This window comes from Schistocerca americana, chromosome X (genome assembly GCF_021461395.2).
Source record: "Schistocerca americana isolate TAMUIC-IGC-003095 chromosome X, iqSchAmer2.1, whole genome shotgun sequence".
Taxonomy (NCBI): domain Eukaryota; kingdom Metazoa; phylum Arthropoda; class Insecta; order Orthoptera; family Acrididae; genus Schistocerca; species Schistocerca americana.
Window position 1 is genome coordinate 804716771 of NC_060130.1, and position 19995 is coordinate 804736765.

General features: G+C 41.6%; 1 protein-coding gene across 1 annotated transcript in view; it reads right to left on the bottom strand.

Moving 5' to 3' along the window:
- Nucleotides 1–1317: 1317 nt before the first annotated feature.
- Nucleotides 1318–19995, bottom strand: part of LOC124556687 (collagen alpha-1(XI) chain-like) — a 560578-nt gene continuing 541900 nt past the window's right edge. Inside the window, exon 29 of the mRNA XM_047130656.1 lies at nt 1318–3001. Within this exon, the coding sequence (XP_046986612.1) occupies nt 2858–3001 (144 nt within the window). The 3' untranslated portion in view covers nt 1318–2857. The remainder of the gene's footprint in view (nt 3002–19995) is intronic.

Below are 19995 nucleotides of genomic sequence, written 5' to 3' on the forward strand. Positions count from 1 at the left end.
GACTGTCAGTGGTACAAGGTACCCTCTACTACGCAACTTATGATGGCATGCAGAGTATGTTTGTAGAATAACTGCCAAGCTGGCATTGAGTGAGTCTGTGTTCAATGAAACTGGTGGACGTTTTACATGGAGAAACATTGGAAACCTTAAGTTTTGCATGGTTTAGTGAATACAGTGGCTACAGTAATGAAATGTTCTGTGCTGCAGTGGATAGAAATATAGCCTTAAGTACCTATGCTATAAGGAAAGAAGAAATCTGCAGGTGAAGATGACAACTGAGTGTTGATATGTAATGCAATAGTTTGTAACCTGTGGGGATGCTTGCTGTGTCCCAGTTCTACTGGGCTAGTGGAGGCATATGTGGCTGTACTTGAATATACTGATATTTTGTAGAAGCATGCAGGTACAAAGCAATCCTTGGGATTGAAGCAATTGACTCTGCAAGTGTGTTAGGTGTTCATTCACGAAATGACAACACCTGCTAACCATAACGAACCATTAATACCCCAGCAAGATAACTGTTCAAAAGTTATCATGGATTCAACAACTATTGAATCATTCTAAGGATTATTTGTGTTCAAAATATTTAAAAGGAAACAAACACTGTAAGGAGTCACTATTAGGCTTTTTTTTTCCCATAGAACATTTTGGAAAGTGATCTCGTTATCCATGTGGTACATTTGGATTATTTTATGTATGTAATTATCTGCCATGTCAGTTCAATATTAATTACGACCTCTGCTATCATGTCTATTGCTGCTGAGGTTGGACCCAGATTTATTCGTGTTACTCCTCCCCCTTTTCTGTTTTCCCTGTCACTGTAAACTACTGAAGTTTCCACACATGATTTTGTGCTGCCTCAGTTCCAGAAGAGGATTTTATGGTTCATTGTGTGGCTGAAAATACTGTATTATGAGGAACATTAACCTGCATACTAAATGTTGTTACGTCAACATCATAGTTCTCTGATAGTTATGAAATAAGATTGAACTAAACTTATTATGTCTGCCAGAGAGTTGAGCTAACTAAGGTTATTGGTTTTCAGCCAGGTGAGCTCATTGAAAGATGTGATGTTTCTATGAGCTTGCTGGCTAGAAACAAAAGACCTATTTGTTTGTGGTCCTCCCAAAGCCCACACAGTCAGGTATACTTGAAATATTTATTTAAAGAAGTTAGTTGTGTTGAAATTCGTCAACTTAAGAAGACTCCTGGTATTTACACACACAATAATTGTGGTACAGCTAGTATCATATTAAGTTTAAATTATGGTTAGAATTGCTTGTACATGTAGTGGAGCACTATTCCTACTCCGAGTTGGTTGTTATTTGTATATTTCATTTTACTGTTACAACATAACAAAAAGTGGAAGTATGGAACATTTCACCATATCCAACATACAGATGTTGTTTGGGAGATGAACTTGGCAATATACGTTCGAACATTTTAGTCAGTTGTCATTCATGAGAACTGCTGTCTGCAGCTACATTTCTATGTCTGTACAAAATGTGTGTGTTTACAAAGGATAATTATTCCACTTATTTCCTAATGTGTTTTATAATTAATTTTTATTTACAAAAAGGAAAAATCAAAAACATATACATTTGTCTAAGAGTTACAATCTTAAAACTAATAAAAATACAAATAGTTTGAACAAAATGGCAGTGCATTTGAAGTAATTCAGTGATCGTTATTACATATAACTGGAATAAAAGTTTTCTACTAGTCAGTAAAATGGGAGAAACTTGTCTTTTCCACCTATGATGTAATTGCATTAGTGGCTGCAGTATCCATTCAGTTTTTAAATAACTCCAGTTATAGGGATAGTATTACCAATCTGTTGTTACATAATGTGGCTTTAGTACAATATGTCTTAACAGACTATAACTTTCTACACATAATATGATGTTACATAATCGTATCATTATGAACATAAAAATTTCATCAGGTGTATATTGTATTATAACATTATGCATTATATTCACAATGCGTCAAGATGCAGAAGTCTAGAAATGTCACTGTCTTAAAAAAGATTACAAAGAATTTTCATGATATATCTACAGAAAACCTCACTGAGGCATATTCACTGTGTACCTTCTGGGTATCTGCATATTGACAGCTTTATCAGTGCTATTCCTCATGTGGAAATTTAACAAATATTAAAAATTGTATTGTGGATACATATTTAATATTATCATTATTTAACTAAAACGTGGTGATGAGAATTTAAAGTATTACTTCCAGGTCTCATGTTCAGCATCACTTTGTGATGAGAACACCAAATTGGACAATTCTGACACTGACTTGGGATGTAGTACTTGATGCAAGTTATGATATACGAGTCATAATGAATGTGAGCATTATAACTTTACTCTCCCTTAACTCTACATTGTGATCACACAAATGACAAATTGAGTAGTAAATACTGTATCTAAGTAGCAAAATTGCATTTGAAGTATGACTTATGGAATGCAACAATGAGTTTAAACATTACAAACACACACTCTGAGCTGCGTTGAATACGCTTCAAAAGTTTCTCAAGGTAATTCAGTTCTAAGTCTAATATCAATAAATAACTTAAATATTAAATATAATGATTTACTTTTTGGTGCTTCTTTAAAATATATCACCCATTTACTCATTTCTTATAGTTTACTTTGTAATTCAGGCACACTTTCATCTGTTTCAATATTGTAATCTGTTTTTAATGTAATATAAACATCACAATATAATTTCTATTGCATCTGATAAGTTTCACATCACACAAGCAATACAGTTGAACACTACATTTAAATTTATTTCAACATTCATTCAGATATTATGTTCAGTCAATTATCTCCGGAATACACCTATGATCACATCATATGAAGCATACTGGGCCCACCTCGAAGCCAAATGCTTGATGTGGTAGACCATAGTCCACAGGATAGAAATCTATTATGGGAACATTCTCAAGTTTTTTAGTTCTTACTTCAAATACAGTCTCACTTTTGCTTTTCCGTGTCTGAAAATAGATAGAAGTGTGCGTGTTATAACTAACATTACAGTATTGTGGACAGTTGTGCATTTAAAACAAAAGTGCTATAATTTCTGCTCTATGTGCAACATTCAGGTATCAGTAATGTAATATGTGTAATTTGGAACATGAAGGAACCCACTGCAGAAAGATGTGGGTGATTAAAATGAACTTACATTACACTCTACTCAGCTACTGATTAGTGCACACACCCAATTTCAACATCTACAAAGATAGTGAAACAACCCTTTTCTTTGACCGTGATACATTTTTGGTTTCAAATGCATCTACACAATAAAGGGAAAATTTTATATAAATGATGAGAAAACTACTTATTGCAGCCTCTTTTTTTTTAGATTTGTTAATACCTTGCATTATACTGAGTGCAGCAGAAATAAGTTTAACATTTTGTAGTGCAATAAGAATATAAATAAACAAAAAATTGTTTTATTTATTTAAAAAAGCAATAATAATAATAATAATAATAATACCAAAAAATATAAAATAATAATAATTATTTCATGTGCTCAACAGCCTGGTGCAAGTCTTTCAATTGGCTGCCACTTCAGCAACTGTGTGCCCCTAACCTTCCCATTTATCCCACCAGTCAAAGGGGACCTACATTTTAATGTGGAATCCAAACCACATGTTATTTCTCTGGAACCCTCGCATCACAGAGGTGCAGGCTAGGTTAAAGGCAAACTGAAAAACTAGATTGTTCAACTGGGATTTGAACCTGCAACCTTTCGGTATCTGCTATACTATGAGGCCCAACAAAAAAGCACTTGAGATGAGATTACTTCAGTCAATTCAAGTGACAACCATTATTTATGCCCCTGATTAAGCCATTCATACGAGGTGTCCACAGTTTTGGGGACGATTATGGAATGGGGACAGCATCATGTCATATTGATTCTTATAATGGTTCAGTTATTTTCAGGATATTGTGTATAAATCTAAAGTGTCGAGAGAGAGAGAGAGAGAGAGAGAGAGAGAGAGAGAGAGAGAGGGGGGGGGGGGGGGGGGGGGAGGGATAGATAGGTGACCTCGTACGAATGAGCAGGCTAGCTATGCAGCTGCAGAAAGGTATCTCATGAACATGTAACTTAAAATCAAGAACAGGTTATGATTCACATTTGAATCAAGGGCAACTGCCAACAAGAACTACTTAGAGGTATAGATAGATATCCTCAATGTAGTGAATCAGCTTGAAACACTTACGGAAGGCAAGGCTTCCAGTCCAGGTTGTATACCAGTCAGAGTGTGCTGATACAATAGCTCCGTAGTTAGCAATCATATACAACTGTTTCCCCATAGAAATATCCGAACCCAAAGAGTGGAAAGTTGCACTAGTCACACCAATACCCAAGAAAGGGAATAGGAGTAATCTGCTGAATTACAGACTCTCTTCAGTTACGTCAATTTACAGAAGGATTTTGGAATACACATTGTGTTCAAGATAATGAATCGCTTTGAAGAAATAGCCAATACAGATTCAGAAAACATTATTCTTGTGAAACACAACTAGCTCTTTATTCTCAGGAAGTAATGGGTGCTGTAGACTGGGGACATCAAATTGATATTTTTAGATTTCCAGAGGTCTTTTAATACCATTACTACCAAGTGACTTCTAACTAAATTGCATGCCTATGGAGTATCATCTCAGTTGTGTGTGATTGGATTCATGCTTTCCTGTTAGAAAGGTCACAGTTAATAATAACTGAGGGAAAGTCAACAAGTAAAACAGAAGTAGTATTTGGCATTCCCCAAGGAAGTTTTTTAGTCTTTCTGTTGTTCCTGATCTACATAAACAACTGAGGATACAATTTGAGCAGCCCTCTTAGATTGATTGCAAATGATGCTGCCGCCATGTACCAAACTTCATGTAAAGACATCAGATGATCAAACTGACTTGCAAAATGATTTAGGAAGACATATGAAAGACGCAAAAAGTGGCAATAACCTCTAAATAATGAAACATAGGAAGTTTTCCGCACGAGCACTACAAAAAATTTACTAAATTTTAGTTACATGATAAATCATACAAATCTAAAGGCTGTAAAGTCAACTAAATTCTCTGGGATTAAAAATTACAAATAAATTAAATTGGAACGAGCATACAGATAATGTTGCTGGGGCATGCAACTTCCTCAACCACCGGCATGGTTCAGAACTTGGCTGCATGGTTGGCAACATTTAGCATGCATGTTGACCAGCTGGCACACTTGTGGAAAGAGGGCAGCAGGTGCTGTAGTGGCAGCAGATTCTGCTGCCGTCAATCCATCTCATGCAAGTAGTAACACAGTACCAGCTGTCAGAACGGCACCCCACTGGCACCAGAGAAGCAGCCAAGTGGCTTTTGCTAGTATCATTCCCACTTTGGTGATGAAAGGATGGTGTTGGCCTCCCTTCTTGCACCCAAAAGCCAGCTGCAATCTGGCATAGACACCTCCAGCTGCAGTGCAATATTCAGGCGTCCATATGTAATGTAACGAGCTGGAAGTGTGAAGTACTTTGTCAACACAGGTTCTGATCTGTCTGTCTTTTCCCCCAATCCACACAACAAGACTGCCGGAAGGCAGAGGCACTACCTCTTATGGTGGCAAACAATTCAAAAATAAAAACATGTGGCACACATCACCAAAATTTGGACTTCAGGCTGCACTGCACATTCTTGTGGAGGTTCACTATAGCTGATGTCAACGAGCCAATCCTGGGTGCACATTTCCATGACCACTGCAACTTATTAGCCAAAATCATGAATGCCCAGCTGATGGATTTGACAACAAATTTGAAAATAGTGAGACAGTGATGGCTGGTTGCTTTCTTCAGCATTAAACTACTGAGGTCCCTTGGTCTGTATGCAGACGTACTGGGCAAATTTCAGAACTGAGTCACCTAAATGCAGGAATGGTGCTGGACTGATATCCAGTGCTACACCTGTAGGACTTTAGTCATACCTTGGTGGACTTAGTTATATTCAGCAAAACTGACAGTGTGAAGGTGTTCATGCAGATCCGTGTGGCACCTGGAGATGTTCAGAAAACAGCGCAATTATCCCACTCTTTGGTCTTTTCTAAAGGATTTACATGACGTTCGGCCTTTTGAATGGTGTCCAGACGTAGAAGCTTCCTCTGGATGGTGTTTGCCTATGCTTATTATGGTGTTTCGCACATCTCGACAATATCTTGGTCTATTCAAAGTCACCAAAATTTCATTGTCACCACATAATGACCATCTTTTGGTACCTGAGTGAGGCCAGCATCATCATTAACTCCTCAAAAAGAATACTTGGGGTCACTGAAATTTAGATTCTACGGCATTTAATCAACTCTAGCGGATCCACACCCTTACTGGAAAAAGGCATAGGCGATCTTGAACACGCCACACTGAAAGATCCACAAAGACTCACAGTACTACCTTGGAATGACAAATTTTTAACAGCACCAACTGCCCAATGATGCCACAGTACTGGAAACCTTGACCGTGGCTCTACACAGACCCACCTCGAAGGGAAGAACTCCCATGGAATCAGCAGAGAAAAACTTTACTGATTCCAAATGGAGCCTCTCAGAAATGACGCTGTTTGCTCACCCTATGCATGATGATGAAATGACCATGGTCATGGATGCTAGTTTGACAGCCATAGGTGCAGGGCTTCAACAACGTGTCAGTGGTAGCTGCCAGCCACTTGGTTTCTTCTCATGTAACGTATCAGTCATAGCACACTGGAAGTGCATATGATCATGAGTTGCTTGCATTGTTCAAGGCAATGAAATACTTCTGCCTGTCTCAAGAAGCCTGTCCATTTATGATTTTCACCGACCACAAGCCTCTAACTCACGTGTTTTGGAACAACAGTACCAAGTGTTTGCCACACCAATTCCGGCAGTTGGAGTATATGTCACAGTTTTCCATGGAAATCTGCCATATCTCCAGCATTGACAATATCATTGCTGACTGCTTGTCCCATGCTTGTGCCATTCTCTCTCCTCCTGTGAACTTTGAAGATGTTACCCAAGAACAGGTGACTGACAAACAGCTGGACAGCTTCTGCCACAACACTTCAAGTGGCCTACAACTCAAGCTCGTGCCCATTCCCAGCTCTGCCTGCAAGACTTGGTGTGACATTTCAACAGGCACTCACTGCCTGTTTCTCCTGGAGAAATTCTGACACAGTGCTTTTGATTGTGTCCACGGACTTTCTTACCCTGGCATCAACAGCATTGTGTCACTTGTGGCCTTGTGTCACTTGTGGCCTTGTGTTTCATCTGGGCAGGACAAATGAAAGACTGCTGTTGATGGGCACACACCTGCACTGCACGCCGGCATGTCATAGTCGGGAGGAACACCTACCCTCCCTTCGGCAACTTTCCTGGCAGCAAACTCCATTCCACACACATCCATGTGAACATCACGAGTCCGCTGCCTCTCTTGTAAGGCAAGCGTTATCTGCTGACAATGGTGGACCACTTCACACACTGGCCGGAAGCTATGGCCATAGTAGACATCACCACTGAGATCGTTGCCACTGCCTCTGTCGAAACCTGGGTGGCATGCTTCAGCTGCCCAGTCATGTCACAATGGATCGTGACTGCCAGTTTGACTGTGCACTGTTCATACACATGATTGTGTGGCATGCAGTTACACATAACTACTAGCTACCACCTGAGGTCTAATGGCATGGTCGAGTGGCTCCATCAAACACTGAAAGCCTCCGAAACTTGCCACGCCACCGCCTGGGCAGAAACTCTCCTACTGGTACTGCTCCCCCTCGAGTAACACAAAAGTAGAGATTGACATTTCACCTGCCGACCTTGTTTACGGACAATCCCTCACCATCCCTGGTGATTTTGTGGAGGAGGTACCCCATGATGCATTGGCTCCTATGGCAGAACGTCTCTGCAGCCACATGGCCCACCTCCAACCGCATGCACCACCATAGTATTTGTACATGCCAGTGTACAGTGTTGTACACATGTCATGCTGCGTACCAACGTGGTACAGTCATCACTTCAGCCACCCTACCACATCACATCAGCATCCATAGCAAAAGAGAACTCGACACTGAGTGCAACGGCAAGCAGATTGAGGTGTCACTCAACCAAGTCAAGCCGGCTTATGTCTTGACTGCTCCTGCTGCCATTCACTTCTTTGATCCAGTGGAAGATTTGTCAATGGACGACACTTTCTCCACCATCAGCCTGTCACGAGCCTGCACCCGTGTCTGCCCAGGACACACACATGTTGCGATCTATCATTGCTGTGCCACATGCTGCTCAGCCCCACCCAAACTTCTGCAGCCAGCCATCACAGTCACTCAGGCTGTGCACTACAGGTGCCTGGGCCAGCCCCAGCACTGCTCCCAGCAGACTATGTCACACTGTCTGCTGCCACATCCATTGCAAATGGCCGTGCTGTATCGTAACAACAGTCCAGCCACCGAGTGCTGTAGACACCCTGTCTCCTGTAGGACATGTTGTGAGCACATCTTATCCAGTTGAGGTCTGGCCATCACCTCCCATGTACCTGGCTGCTTGTCCATTGTAGCTCCAGAACTCATGTTTGTGTCCATATACTTCTGCAGCTTCAGGCATTGAGAACAGATTAATTTCTGTAAAACATGGACCACATGGGTTGAGCTTAAGGGGAGGTCCCCAGCAACATATACAACAGTCTCTTTGGTGCTTTCTGTTCATTTCCACTTTATCTTCATCACATCCACATAATACACAGTGCCCCATGATCATGAAGGAAGTGTGTTTCCTTCTGGAGACATGTCAGACATTCTCCTGCAGTCACGTGATTGGCCAGTGAACTCATCACTGTAGATTGTTAACGCTCCAGGACAATGTTTGCTGGCTGCTGTGGCCAAGCAATTCTAGGCACTTCAGTCCAGAACTGAGCTACTGCTACGGTTGCAGGTTCGAATCCTGCCTCGGGCCTGGATGTGTGTGATGTCCTTAGGTTAGTTAGGTTTAAGTAGTTCTAAGTCTAGGGGACTGATGACCTCAGATGTTAAGCTCCATAGTGCTTAGAGCCATTTTTGACAGTGTTTGAGTGGAACTATTGTGTAAAGGTCTTACTGCGACTGGCAGTTAAGAGACATTGCAATCAGACTTTGTTTTGTCACCTGTTCATTTACCCTTTTGTGTAGAATAAATACATTTATGGCAAACTAATACTTTATCAGTACCTGTCACAACACCATTACCATAGCCTATGTTCTGAACGTAGTGTGCGGGTGTGACAGTAAGGTCGACTCACTGTATGACTGACATGTAAGTGGCAATACCAATTTTTACAGTCTCTTGATGCCATTTACAACCTGTATGTTTGCCTATTAGCATACATCTGCCAACACAAACACTTTTGATCGCAGAGGATACGTATGAACAGTTGTGAAACACTGACAGTTGAGATTATGACGTTACTTCCCCTCTTGTTTTGCCATCTGCCTCCTTAAAATTCATTTTTTCACTTTTAACTAATTACCATTAACATACAGGAGTATAATCTGCATTTTCATAAAAGAGACAGGTTGGTCCTCAATTTTAAAGAATATAACACCAGGTCTAATTTTGTGCTTAGTTTTACGTATCTATTTGATTTTCTAATTTATTTTGACTATTCCTAGTTAGTATCTTTTGTTATAGGGTGAGATCAGTAATTGTTTTGTATCTTAAATTCTATTGTTGACTTATAAACATTAAAATTTGGAGGAACAGCTAATAGTGTTCTTAAAGGATCTTTTTGGCTCTATTCAAAAAAAGTTAGAAAAGCCAGCCCCTAATTATTTCCAGAGTAATTAACAGCTTTGTCAAAAGTATTGTTTGCATAATGATATCTGTTAATTTCACCATTTAAACAAATAATTTGGCCTAACTCTTGTAGTAGAAGAAACTGTTAAAAAGATGCAATTTTTCGATGTATTCATTTAATTTAATGAGTTCACTTTTAATTGTAATTTCCATAAATTAAACATCAAACAATGTGTAGTTTCAGTGCCTATTATTGTGCAGATACATAAGGGCCCAATTTTTGGTCCCAAGACAGTCAGTCCACAACCGAGTTTCAGATGCGGAACCAATATTGGTTAGATCAACACCAATGCATCAACTTAACTGTGAAATAAGAGTTACACCAACAGGCTGTGTGTTAAAGCAATGACAGTATCTGTTCAATTTATTTGAAAGACTGTGAAATATGTGGTAAGGTTTTTACTGCTCGTAGATGTCCAGCAGTAAACTATTGTAGCAGTATGTGGATGTGTGCCTGGAACCTATTAATGAGACTTATCAAAAGTTAAACAATAGTGCACTGGCCATATTACTGTGTATTATTGGGGGGATGTGAACAGTGAAAGTAAAGAGCTGTGAAACGCAAATGTGCACCTGTCGGCTACAACATTTAAAGTAGTCAGTGTTCATCTTCCACCCCCCATTTTTCAGCCAGTGTAGCAACACAGTGCATCAACATTAAGGACAACCAACAATGAAATAAAACAGGAGAACGCCCCAAGATGTACAAGACATTTAATAATGAAAGTGCTGCCATCTGCTGGTGTATGATGTCAAAGATTCGTTTTCTACATAAACTGACTGATGACAGTGTTTCCTATGTATTGAAATGTGTCAGTACATCTTATATTTGTGATTTTTTGTTGATACATAACACATTTTGACAAATTGTGATATGCAAAAAAAAAAAAAAAAAAAAAAAAGACCTCAGGTCATTTTTAGATTCAGTAGACAAACATACATGGTGACAATTATTGATCTATATGAAGTAAAGTCTTCATAACTTCTGAACAGTTCACATTAGGACGTTCAAACTGCACGATTGGCAATTGAGCATGATGGGAATTAGTATGGTTCGGTTTAGTGATGAAGCCCATTTTCATTTGGATGGGTTCATCAATAAACAAAACTGATGCGTTTGGAGGACTGGGAATCCCGATTTCATGATTGAGAAGTCTCTCCAATGGATGATTGTGTGATGTGCAATGTCCAGACACAGAAGAATCGGTGCAATATTCCTTGATGGTGCCATGACTACTGAACAGTATGTGAAGGCTCTTGAAGATGATTTAATCCCCATTATCCAAGGTGACCCTGATTTCAACAAGATGTAGTTCAGGCAAGATGGATCTCAACTGCACCGAAGCAGAAGAGTGTTTGATATCCTGGAAGAACACTTTGAGGACCGCATTCTGGCTCCGGGGTACCCAGAGGCAAATGGCACATGCCTCGATTAGCTGCCATATTCTCCAGATCTGAACGCATGTGACACCTTTTTGTGGGGCTATATTAAAGACAAGATGTACAGCGATAACCCCAAAACCATTGCTGCACTGGAAACAGCCAATTAGACGGTCATTGACAGCATCAATGTTCTGACCTTCAACAGGTCTTGCAGAATTTTGCTATTTGTCTGCACTACAATATCGCCAATGGTGGCATTCATATCAAACATGTCATAACCTAAATCCGAATATCTGTAGTGACATTTACATGTTGAATAAAGTGTGTGCACACAGTAATTTGTAACTAATTTATGTTTTTTTTTTTTTCTTTCTTTATATAGTTCAATAATTGTTACCCTGAACATAGGCTTCCATCATCAAAATTTGAAAAACATGACATAACCAAAAAAATGCATGCCTGTGCTGTCATCATAGCTGTAATTGTGCAACTGCATGCAGTCATATTGTGGCCAACAAGGTTATGATATTGTGTAGTTGCAAACATAATTGTGAGCAAGGTAGGATGTAAACCATAATCTCGCAAAGTGACAGTAATGAAATTTCTAGTTGGTGTGATAAATGGCAGCTAGCTCTAAATGTAGAAAAATGTAAGTTAATACAGAGTAGTAGGAAAAAGAAGCCCATAATGTTTGAATACAGTATTAGTAGTGCGCTGCTTGACACAGTCCCACTGATTAAATATCTAGGCATAACACTGCAAAGCAATATGAAGTGGAGTGAGTGGCATGTAACAACTGTAGTAGGGAAGGGGAATGGTCGACTTTGGCTTACTGGGAGAATTTTTGGAAAGTCTGGTTCATTTGTAAAGGAGACCACACGTAGGACACTAGTGCAAACCATTCTTGAGTACAGTTCAAGTATGTGGGATCAGCACCAGGTCAGATTAAAGAGAGACATAGAAGCAATTCAGAGGCAGGCAGTTAGATTTGTTACCAGTAGATTTGAACAACACGCAAGTATTATGGAGATGTTTCAGAACTCAAATGGGAATCACTGGAGGGAAGGTGGCATTCTTTTCAAGGAACACAACTGAGAAAATTTAGAGAAATGGCATTTGAAGCCAACTCCCGAATGATTCTACTGCTGCCAAGATACACTGCACATAAGGAGAATGAAGATAAGGTATGAGAAATTAGGGCTCTAGGCAGTCGTTTTTCCCTCACTCTGGTTGCGAATGGAACAGAAAAAGAAATGACTAGTAATGGTACAGGATACCCTCTGACTCACATCATACAGTGGCTTGTGGAGTATGTGGATGTGGATGTGGACATAGATGTAGATATAGAATGGCCAGTTACATTAGTAAAGATTGAATCAAAAGTCCATTACTTGCAATTGTACAGCAGGTGCTATAGTGAGAACAGTGTATGCAACAGTTACAAGAATTGTTAGCTGCTCCATGACCTGGGTTACACAGGAGTAACCCAGCTTGGTGTATTTCATCTTCATAAAATTTGCACTGGTTAAAGAACAGAGGTGAAATGTCAGATGCCCGACCAGCCTGGTACAACATGTCCCATTGGGCTTCTTGCATTTCACTTTTATTCTTCAACTTGAGCAAATTTTATAAAGATGACTATTTTACATGTCAAGCTGGGTCACTCCTATGTCAGCCAGGCTATAGAACAGCTGAGAAAATTTAGAGAAATGGCATTTGAAGCCAACTCCCGAATGATTCTACTGCTGCCAAGATACACTGCACATAAGGAGAATGAAGATAAGGTATTTAGTGGTAAAATGGCTCAGTGGATAGCCTGTCAAAAACTGAACACAGATCAAGCATGAAACTAGGAAGAAGGTGTACTGAACTGTGAAAAAGAAGCAAAATTGAAACAGTGAACAGTTCACGCTCAACATATGCAACATCAAGCAACTCAGTGTTGCATAAACTGTTATCACTATAATACCTGCTGTACTATTGCAAATAATGGGCTTTTGATACAATTTTTACAAATGCAACTGACCATTTGCCTTCCTTATTACTGTCAAATTGTGAAATTATCATTTATAACCTGGCTTGCTAAAGATAATGTTTGAAATTACATAATATCATAACCTTGTTGCTCCACAATACGAATGCATGTAACTGCACAATTACAGTTAGTGAAGATAGTTTTTATGGTTTGGGCAATCAGAAGATGGTTGTAGAAAGCAATAGAAATTAATTATTGTGCTTTAATTGTTTAAGGAAAAAACTGTGTTCTAGGAATTAAAAAAAAAAAAATTAACTTAACTCCCCCTCACACTCCTCTCGGATTTAGTGGTAAAATGGCTCAGTGGATAGCCTGTCAAAAACTGAACACAGATCAAGCATGAAACCAGGAAGAAGGTGTACTGAACTGTGAAAAAGAGGCAAAATTGAAACAGTTAACAGTTCACGCTCAACATATTCAACATCAAGCAAATGCCAAGAACCATAATGTTGTGGTTATGTGGTCACGGTGTTGGAGTATGAAGTCTGAGATCCATGTTCAAATCTCCCTCCTCCCAATTTTTTTATTCACAAAATTATAAACTTTCTACCCAGTCATTGATATGTCTGTTATCCTTCTGTAGTCATACTATACATTGATTATAGAATATGAGTCATGCGGTAAGAATATATTACCTTCACAAGTAAATGTGATGAATAGTGAGAGCAGGCAATGTGTCACATAGACCTCCCACAGAAATAAAGACAACAAATAAACAGGTGTGAACTATGTTACATCAAAGGAATTTCAGACTGAAAACTTCCAAAATGGAATGCAAAAGTCATAACTTGTGGTACTTGTGTAGAACAAATAGGAGGTAACTACACATGGAGGTTCCTTCTGTACACCTCACTTTTGCAAACAGATGTTAAGCCATGACACAGACACAAATTTGAATACAGTGAACAGACACATCATGACTGTATAGACAGTACATAATTTTGAGGGGGGAGGGGAAGGGGAACGAGGGAGATTTGAAGACGGATCTCCCCCTTTGCAGTCCAACACTGTGACCACATAACCACAATGCCACTGCCTATACAACTGCACTCAGTGTTGCACATCTTGAGCTTAGGCTGCTCAATGTTTTGATTTTGCTTCTTCTTTCACGGTTCAGTACACTTTCCTCCTGGTTTCATGCTTGATCTGTGTTCAGTTTTTGACGGGCTATCCACAGGGGCCATCTTACCACTAAATCTGAGGACAGTGCGATGGGGAGTTTCCCTTGTGAGAATGCTGCCCATATTGTCAGAAATTATTTGAAAAATGTTTAAAGAAATTGTTTGATTACAGTTTTAGATTTGTTTCAAACATTGCTTGCTTTTCCAGTCTGTGCAGGTAATGAGACACTTTAAATACACATCAAAACATTTGCCACTTGAGAATAGCTTTTTCCTTATCACCTAACTTTCTTAGCAGAGTTTTCTCTGTAAAATTAAAATAGTTTAAACACTTGGTATACTTCTGTACATAATGTATTGAATTTGTTTTTGTAAAATGAAATGAACCAATTCTCACAGCTGATGTGCTAAGGAACATGCTGATTCTTTGCATAGGACTAATGACCTCAGAAGTTGAGTCCCATAGTGCTCAGAGCTCTTTGCATAGACTGGAATAGCTGCAAACTATTGTTAATTATACACTGCTGTGCATAAAAACTGCAAAATCAGGAGGGATAGCAAATAATGGAATTTTAATTGTTCTGTATTGTGGGAAGAATATACACTCCTGGAAATTGAAATAAGAACACCGTGAATTCATTGTCCCAGGAAGGGGAAACTTTATTGACACATTCCTGGGGTCAGATACATCATATGATCACACTGACAGAACCACAGGCACATAGACACAGGCAACAGAGCATGCACAATGTCGGCACTAGTACAGTGTATATCCACCTTTCGCAGCAATGCAGGCTGCTATTCTCCCATGGAGACGATCGTAGAGATGCTGGATGTAGTCCTGTGGAACGGCTTGCTATGCCATTTCCACCTGGCGCCTCAGTTGGACCAGCGTTCGTGCTGGACGTGCAGACCGCGTGAGACGACGCTTCATCCAGTCCCAAACATGCTCAATGAGGGACAGATCCGGAGATCTTGCTGGCCAGGGTAGTTGACTTACACCTTCTAGAGCACGTTGGGTGGCACGGGATACATGCGGACGTGCATTGTCCTGTTGGAACAGCAAGTTCCCTTGCCGGTCTAGGAATGGTAGAACGATGGGTTCGATGACAGTTTGGATGTACCGTGCACTATTCAGTGTCCCCTCGACGATCACCAGTGGTGTACGGCCAGTGTAGGAGATCGCTCCCCACACCATGATGCCGGGTGTTGGTCCTGTGTGCCTCGGTCGTACGCAGTCCTGATTGTGGCGCTCACCTGCACGGCGCCAAACACGCATACGACCATCATTGGCACCAAGGCAGAAGCGACTCTCATCGCTGAAGACGACACGTCTCCATTCGTCCCTCCATTCACGCCTGTCACGACACCACTGGAGGCGGGCTGCACGATGTTGGGGCGTGAGCGGAAGACGGCCTAACGGTGTGTGGGACCGTAGCCCAGCTTCATGGAGACGGTTGCGAATGGTCCAGGAGCAACAGTGTCCCTAATTTGCTGGGAAGTGGCGGTGCGGTCCCCTACGGCACTGCGTAGGATCCTACGGTCTTGGCGTGCATCCGTGCGTCGCTGCGGTCCGGTCCCAGGTCGACGGGCACGTGCACCTTCCGCCGACCACTGGCGACAACATCGATGTACTGTGGAGACCTCACGCCCTACGTGTTGAGCAATTCGGCGGTACGTCCACCCGGCCTCCCGCATGCCCACTATACGCCCTCGCTCAAAGTCCGTCAACTGCACATACGGTGCACGTCCATGCTGTCGCGGCATGCTACCAGTGTTAAAGACTGCGATGGAGCTCCGTATGCCACGGCAAACTGGCTGACACTGACGGCGGCGGTGCACAAATGCTGCGCAGCTAGCGCCATTCGACGGCCAACACCGCGGTTCCTGGTGTGTCCGCTGTGCCGTGCGTGTGATCATTGCTTGTACAGCCCTCTCGCAGTGTCCGGAGCAAGTATGGTGGGTCTGACACACCGGTGTCAATGTGTTCTTTTTTCCATTTCCAGGAGTGTATAATGAGATTTGTAGGTGATTGGGGGCATACTGGGTGTGCAATTTAGTACACAGAGAAGACCTGTCAAGAAGATCAATGGCTCTAAGACAGCTGAGCATCTAGTCAAATTGATCTTGGATGACAGATATGGATACTTTATTCAGCAATTGGCCCCAAATACATAAAAAATGTGAGAGCTGCTGTCCTATTTACTGGCAACAGGAACCAGAGGTGATTGTGTTACTTAGCTAATGGCATTCCATACCGTCAAGCTAGATAATAATAATGGCGTGTGACGAGGGCCTCCCGTCGGGTAGACCACTTGCCTGGTGCAAGTCTTTCGATTTGACGCCACTTTGGCGACTTGCATGTCGATGGGGATGAAATGATGATTAGGACAACACAATACCAAGTCCCTAAGTGGAGAAAATCTCCGACCCAGCCGGGAATCGAACCCGGGCCCTAAGGATTGACAGTCCGTCGCGCTGACCACTCAGCTACCAGGGGCGGACGTCAAGCTAGATGATGACCCCATATGGTGGTGATGAATGCAGTGTTCATTCTTCTTAGATCCTCCACAGAAGAATAAGTTTATCATGACACTGTATGCTGAACTGGTACTCATCTGAAAAGATGATGTGGTGCCACTCCTATGTCCAGCATTAGCATTGGTCAAACCACTAATGACACTCCTCTCTCTGTTGCTGCATCAGTGAAAGCCTCAACAAGGGTCATTATCAAGGAACAAGGGAATTAAAAACATTGGCTTCCAGTGGGCACTGATTTATACCAGTGGGGCAAATCGAAAATTTGTGCTGGACTGGGATTCGAACCCAAGTCTCTTGCTTATTAGGCTGATGCACTGGTCCCTTTGCCGCCAAGACACAGTGATCACCACAGCCAGACAGACTACTCTAGCACACCTCTCATCAGACCCAAAATCTCGACTTATACCACACTCTACTGATGTAGTGCTCCTGCTCCTTAGCCTCATTACTCATGACATCTTGTTGATTCCCATAAGAGTTCAAGCTTGGTGTGCATCTGCACTCGAGGGACCATTGGCCATCTTCATCTTAATCATATATATGTGGTGTCTGACATGTCTGAAAGAACAAGCCTGATATATACGTACAGGGAGAACATTAATAAAACTGACAAAATGCAGGGATGGATCTCTGATTGGAAATTGAGGAAAAAAGGTCCTATGAACAAGTGTTGGGAAATGGGTCATTGCCATGGTAGATGGCACTGATGAATGAAAGTTCCTCTGACCACGTGTCATGTTTGCAGCCCACAGATGACAATTACGCAGGCTGATGATGTCAGTTCTGTTACAGGTCACTTTGTTGGTAAAAGGGACTGATGTCAGAAATCCCATAATTGTGATGGTCTGGTGCAAAAACCATTGACATTATCCTTTCCATAGAGGGAAATCCATTGCTGATAATCTTTGCACTTTCTAGCAGTTGTCATGTAGGATACACATAGTCGTACTTTGGCTTAGACCGTGTTGGTGGGCAACTTTCTTGTAACTTATACTAGGGTTCATCTCAATATCCTTTAGAATCTGGTCCTTCAAATCTGGTGTAATCTGGTGTATATACAGACCACTGCCTCCCTGCATGTTCGTCTGTCTGGAAGGATCCATGATCACGCAAACACCCAAAAAGGGCTCGAAATTTTGCTTGATGTGGTTAGTGTCTGTGAGGGTATTTGTTGTGGTACTGACGTCCTGCCTCTTGACCATTTCCATCTGCATGGCCCTACATGAACATTGTCTCGGTTTGTTGCCAACGTGAATAACAGACCATTCTGCTGCTTACAGTACAATGTATCAATCACTCAGCCTGCAACATACAAGGAACACACAGCACATGGTCAGAGGAACTTTCAGTTGTCAGTGTCAGCTACTGCGGCAATGATGCATTTCTGGACAAATGTTTGTAGGACCTTTTTTCCTCCATTTCCAGTGAGGAATCCATCCCTGCAGTTCATTGGTTTTATTAATGTTCACCCTGTATAACTAAGATAAAGACGGGCAATGATTCCTTCAGTGTAGATGCACTCTGAGCTCAAACTCTTACAGGGATTGGTGAGATGTTGCAGGGGCGCTACATCAGCAGTGTGTGGTACAAGTTGAGACTTCAGGTCTGATGGGATGTGGGCTAGGGTAGTCCATGTGGTTGTTGTGACCACTGTGACCGGACGGCATAATGGTCACGATATCTGCCTAGTAAGCAAGAGACGTAGGGTTGAATCCCAGTCTGGCACATATTTTCGACTTGTCCAATTGATGTAATGCCCACTGGCAGCTAATGTCTTCAGTTCCTTTGTGTCTTGATTCACAGTGGCTGCAGGATAAAAATGGTATCTGTTCTTCCAGACATGTCCAAAAGAACAGGCACCACATATACAAATGATCACTATGCTGACAGTCAGTGATGCTCCAGACATCATCACACTATTTGTGTGACTATTTGTCTTGATGCAAATGCCCATTTCCTGACTAACGTACTCAAAATGGCTGCACGATCCTGCACAGCCAACTGAATAGTATGTTTGTCCTCTTGGGTACTAGTTGCGTGTGGTGACTGAGATTCTGCATGGCATCGAAAATGGCCCACTTGAACCCACTGGTTCCCTGTTTGCATGACACTCGTGGGATCCCAACCTAAACAAGCAGCATTATCAAACAATGATAAACCACACTCTCGATAGGCCACACTCCTGCTGCTGTCCATTTCCAACACGTGCTGATAATTGTCTCTCCTCCTAAAACAAGCTGTTACATGACCTCACAAACAACCATCATTTCAATGCAATTTATGAATGAGAAACCCACTGTGTTATCTTATCTCATACTCAAACTGCACTTGGCATTACTCCCACCCACTTTGTGCCTTTGTGCTGATATGCTAATCTAATTATGTTGTACATTTAATGACAATTTGATGTTTGTGGCTTGCCATCTTCATAGTGTTGCAATAGCTGCAGTGTAGTTTACAGTTAATTTTTAACAATGGAAAATCCAGGATGGAATATTGACAATATTATGAAAAGGATAGATGGCTGCTCACCCCACCTCCCCCCCTCCACACACACACACACACACACACACACACACACACACACACACACACACACACACACACACGATCACAGTCTCTGGCTCATGAGGCCAGACTGCGAGCAGCAGTGTGTGATGGGAAAAGCAATCTGGGTGGTGGGGGTAAGGAGGAGGCTGGGGCAGGGAGTCTGTCTAATCTCCCCACCTCACCCAGCTGCCCAACACTCTCTACACCTCGTCCCTATATGCTTTCACAAGCAGCAGTTTACCATCCCCAGCCCCTAATCTGCTATTCCTGTGCCTTCCCACCCCAGCCTTCTCCTTACCCCCATCACCCAGACTGCTTCTCCCATCATGCGCTGCTGCTCACAGTCTGGCCTTGGCAGCCAGAGACTGGTCATGTGAGCATGAGTTGTATTTGTGTGAGTGTACATGTGTGTGTTGCCTATTCTAATGAAGGCCTTTTTGACTGAAAACTTACATGTTTGACAATATTTCTGTTGTGCCTATCTGCAACTCAGCATCTCTGCTATATTATGAGTAGCAACCTATCCTTTTC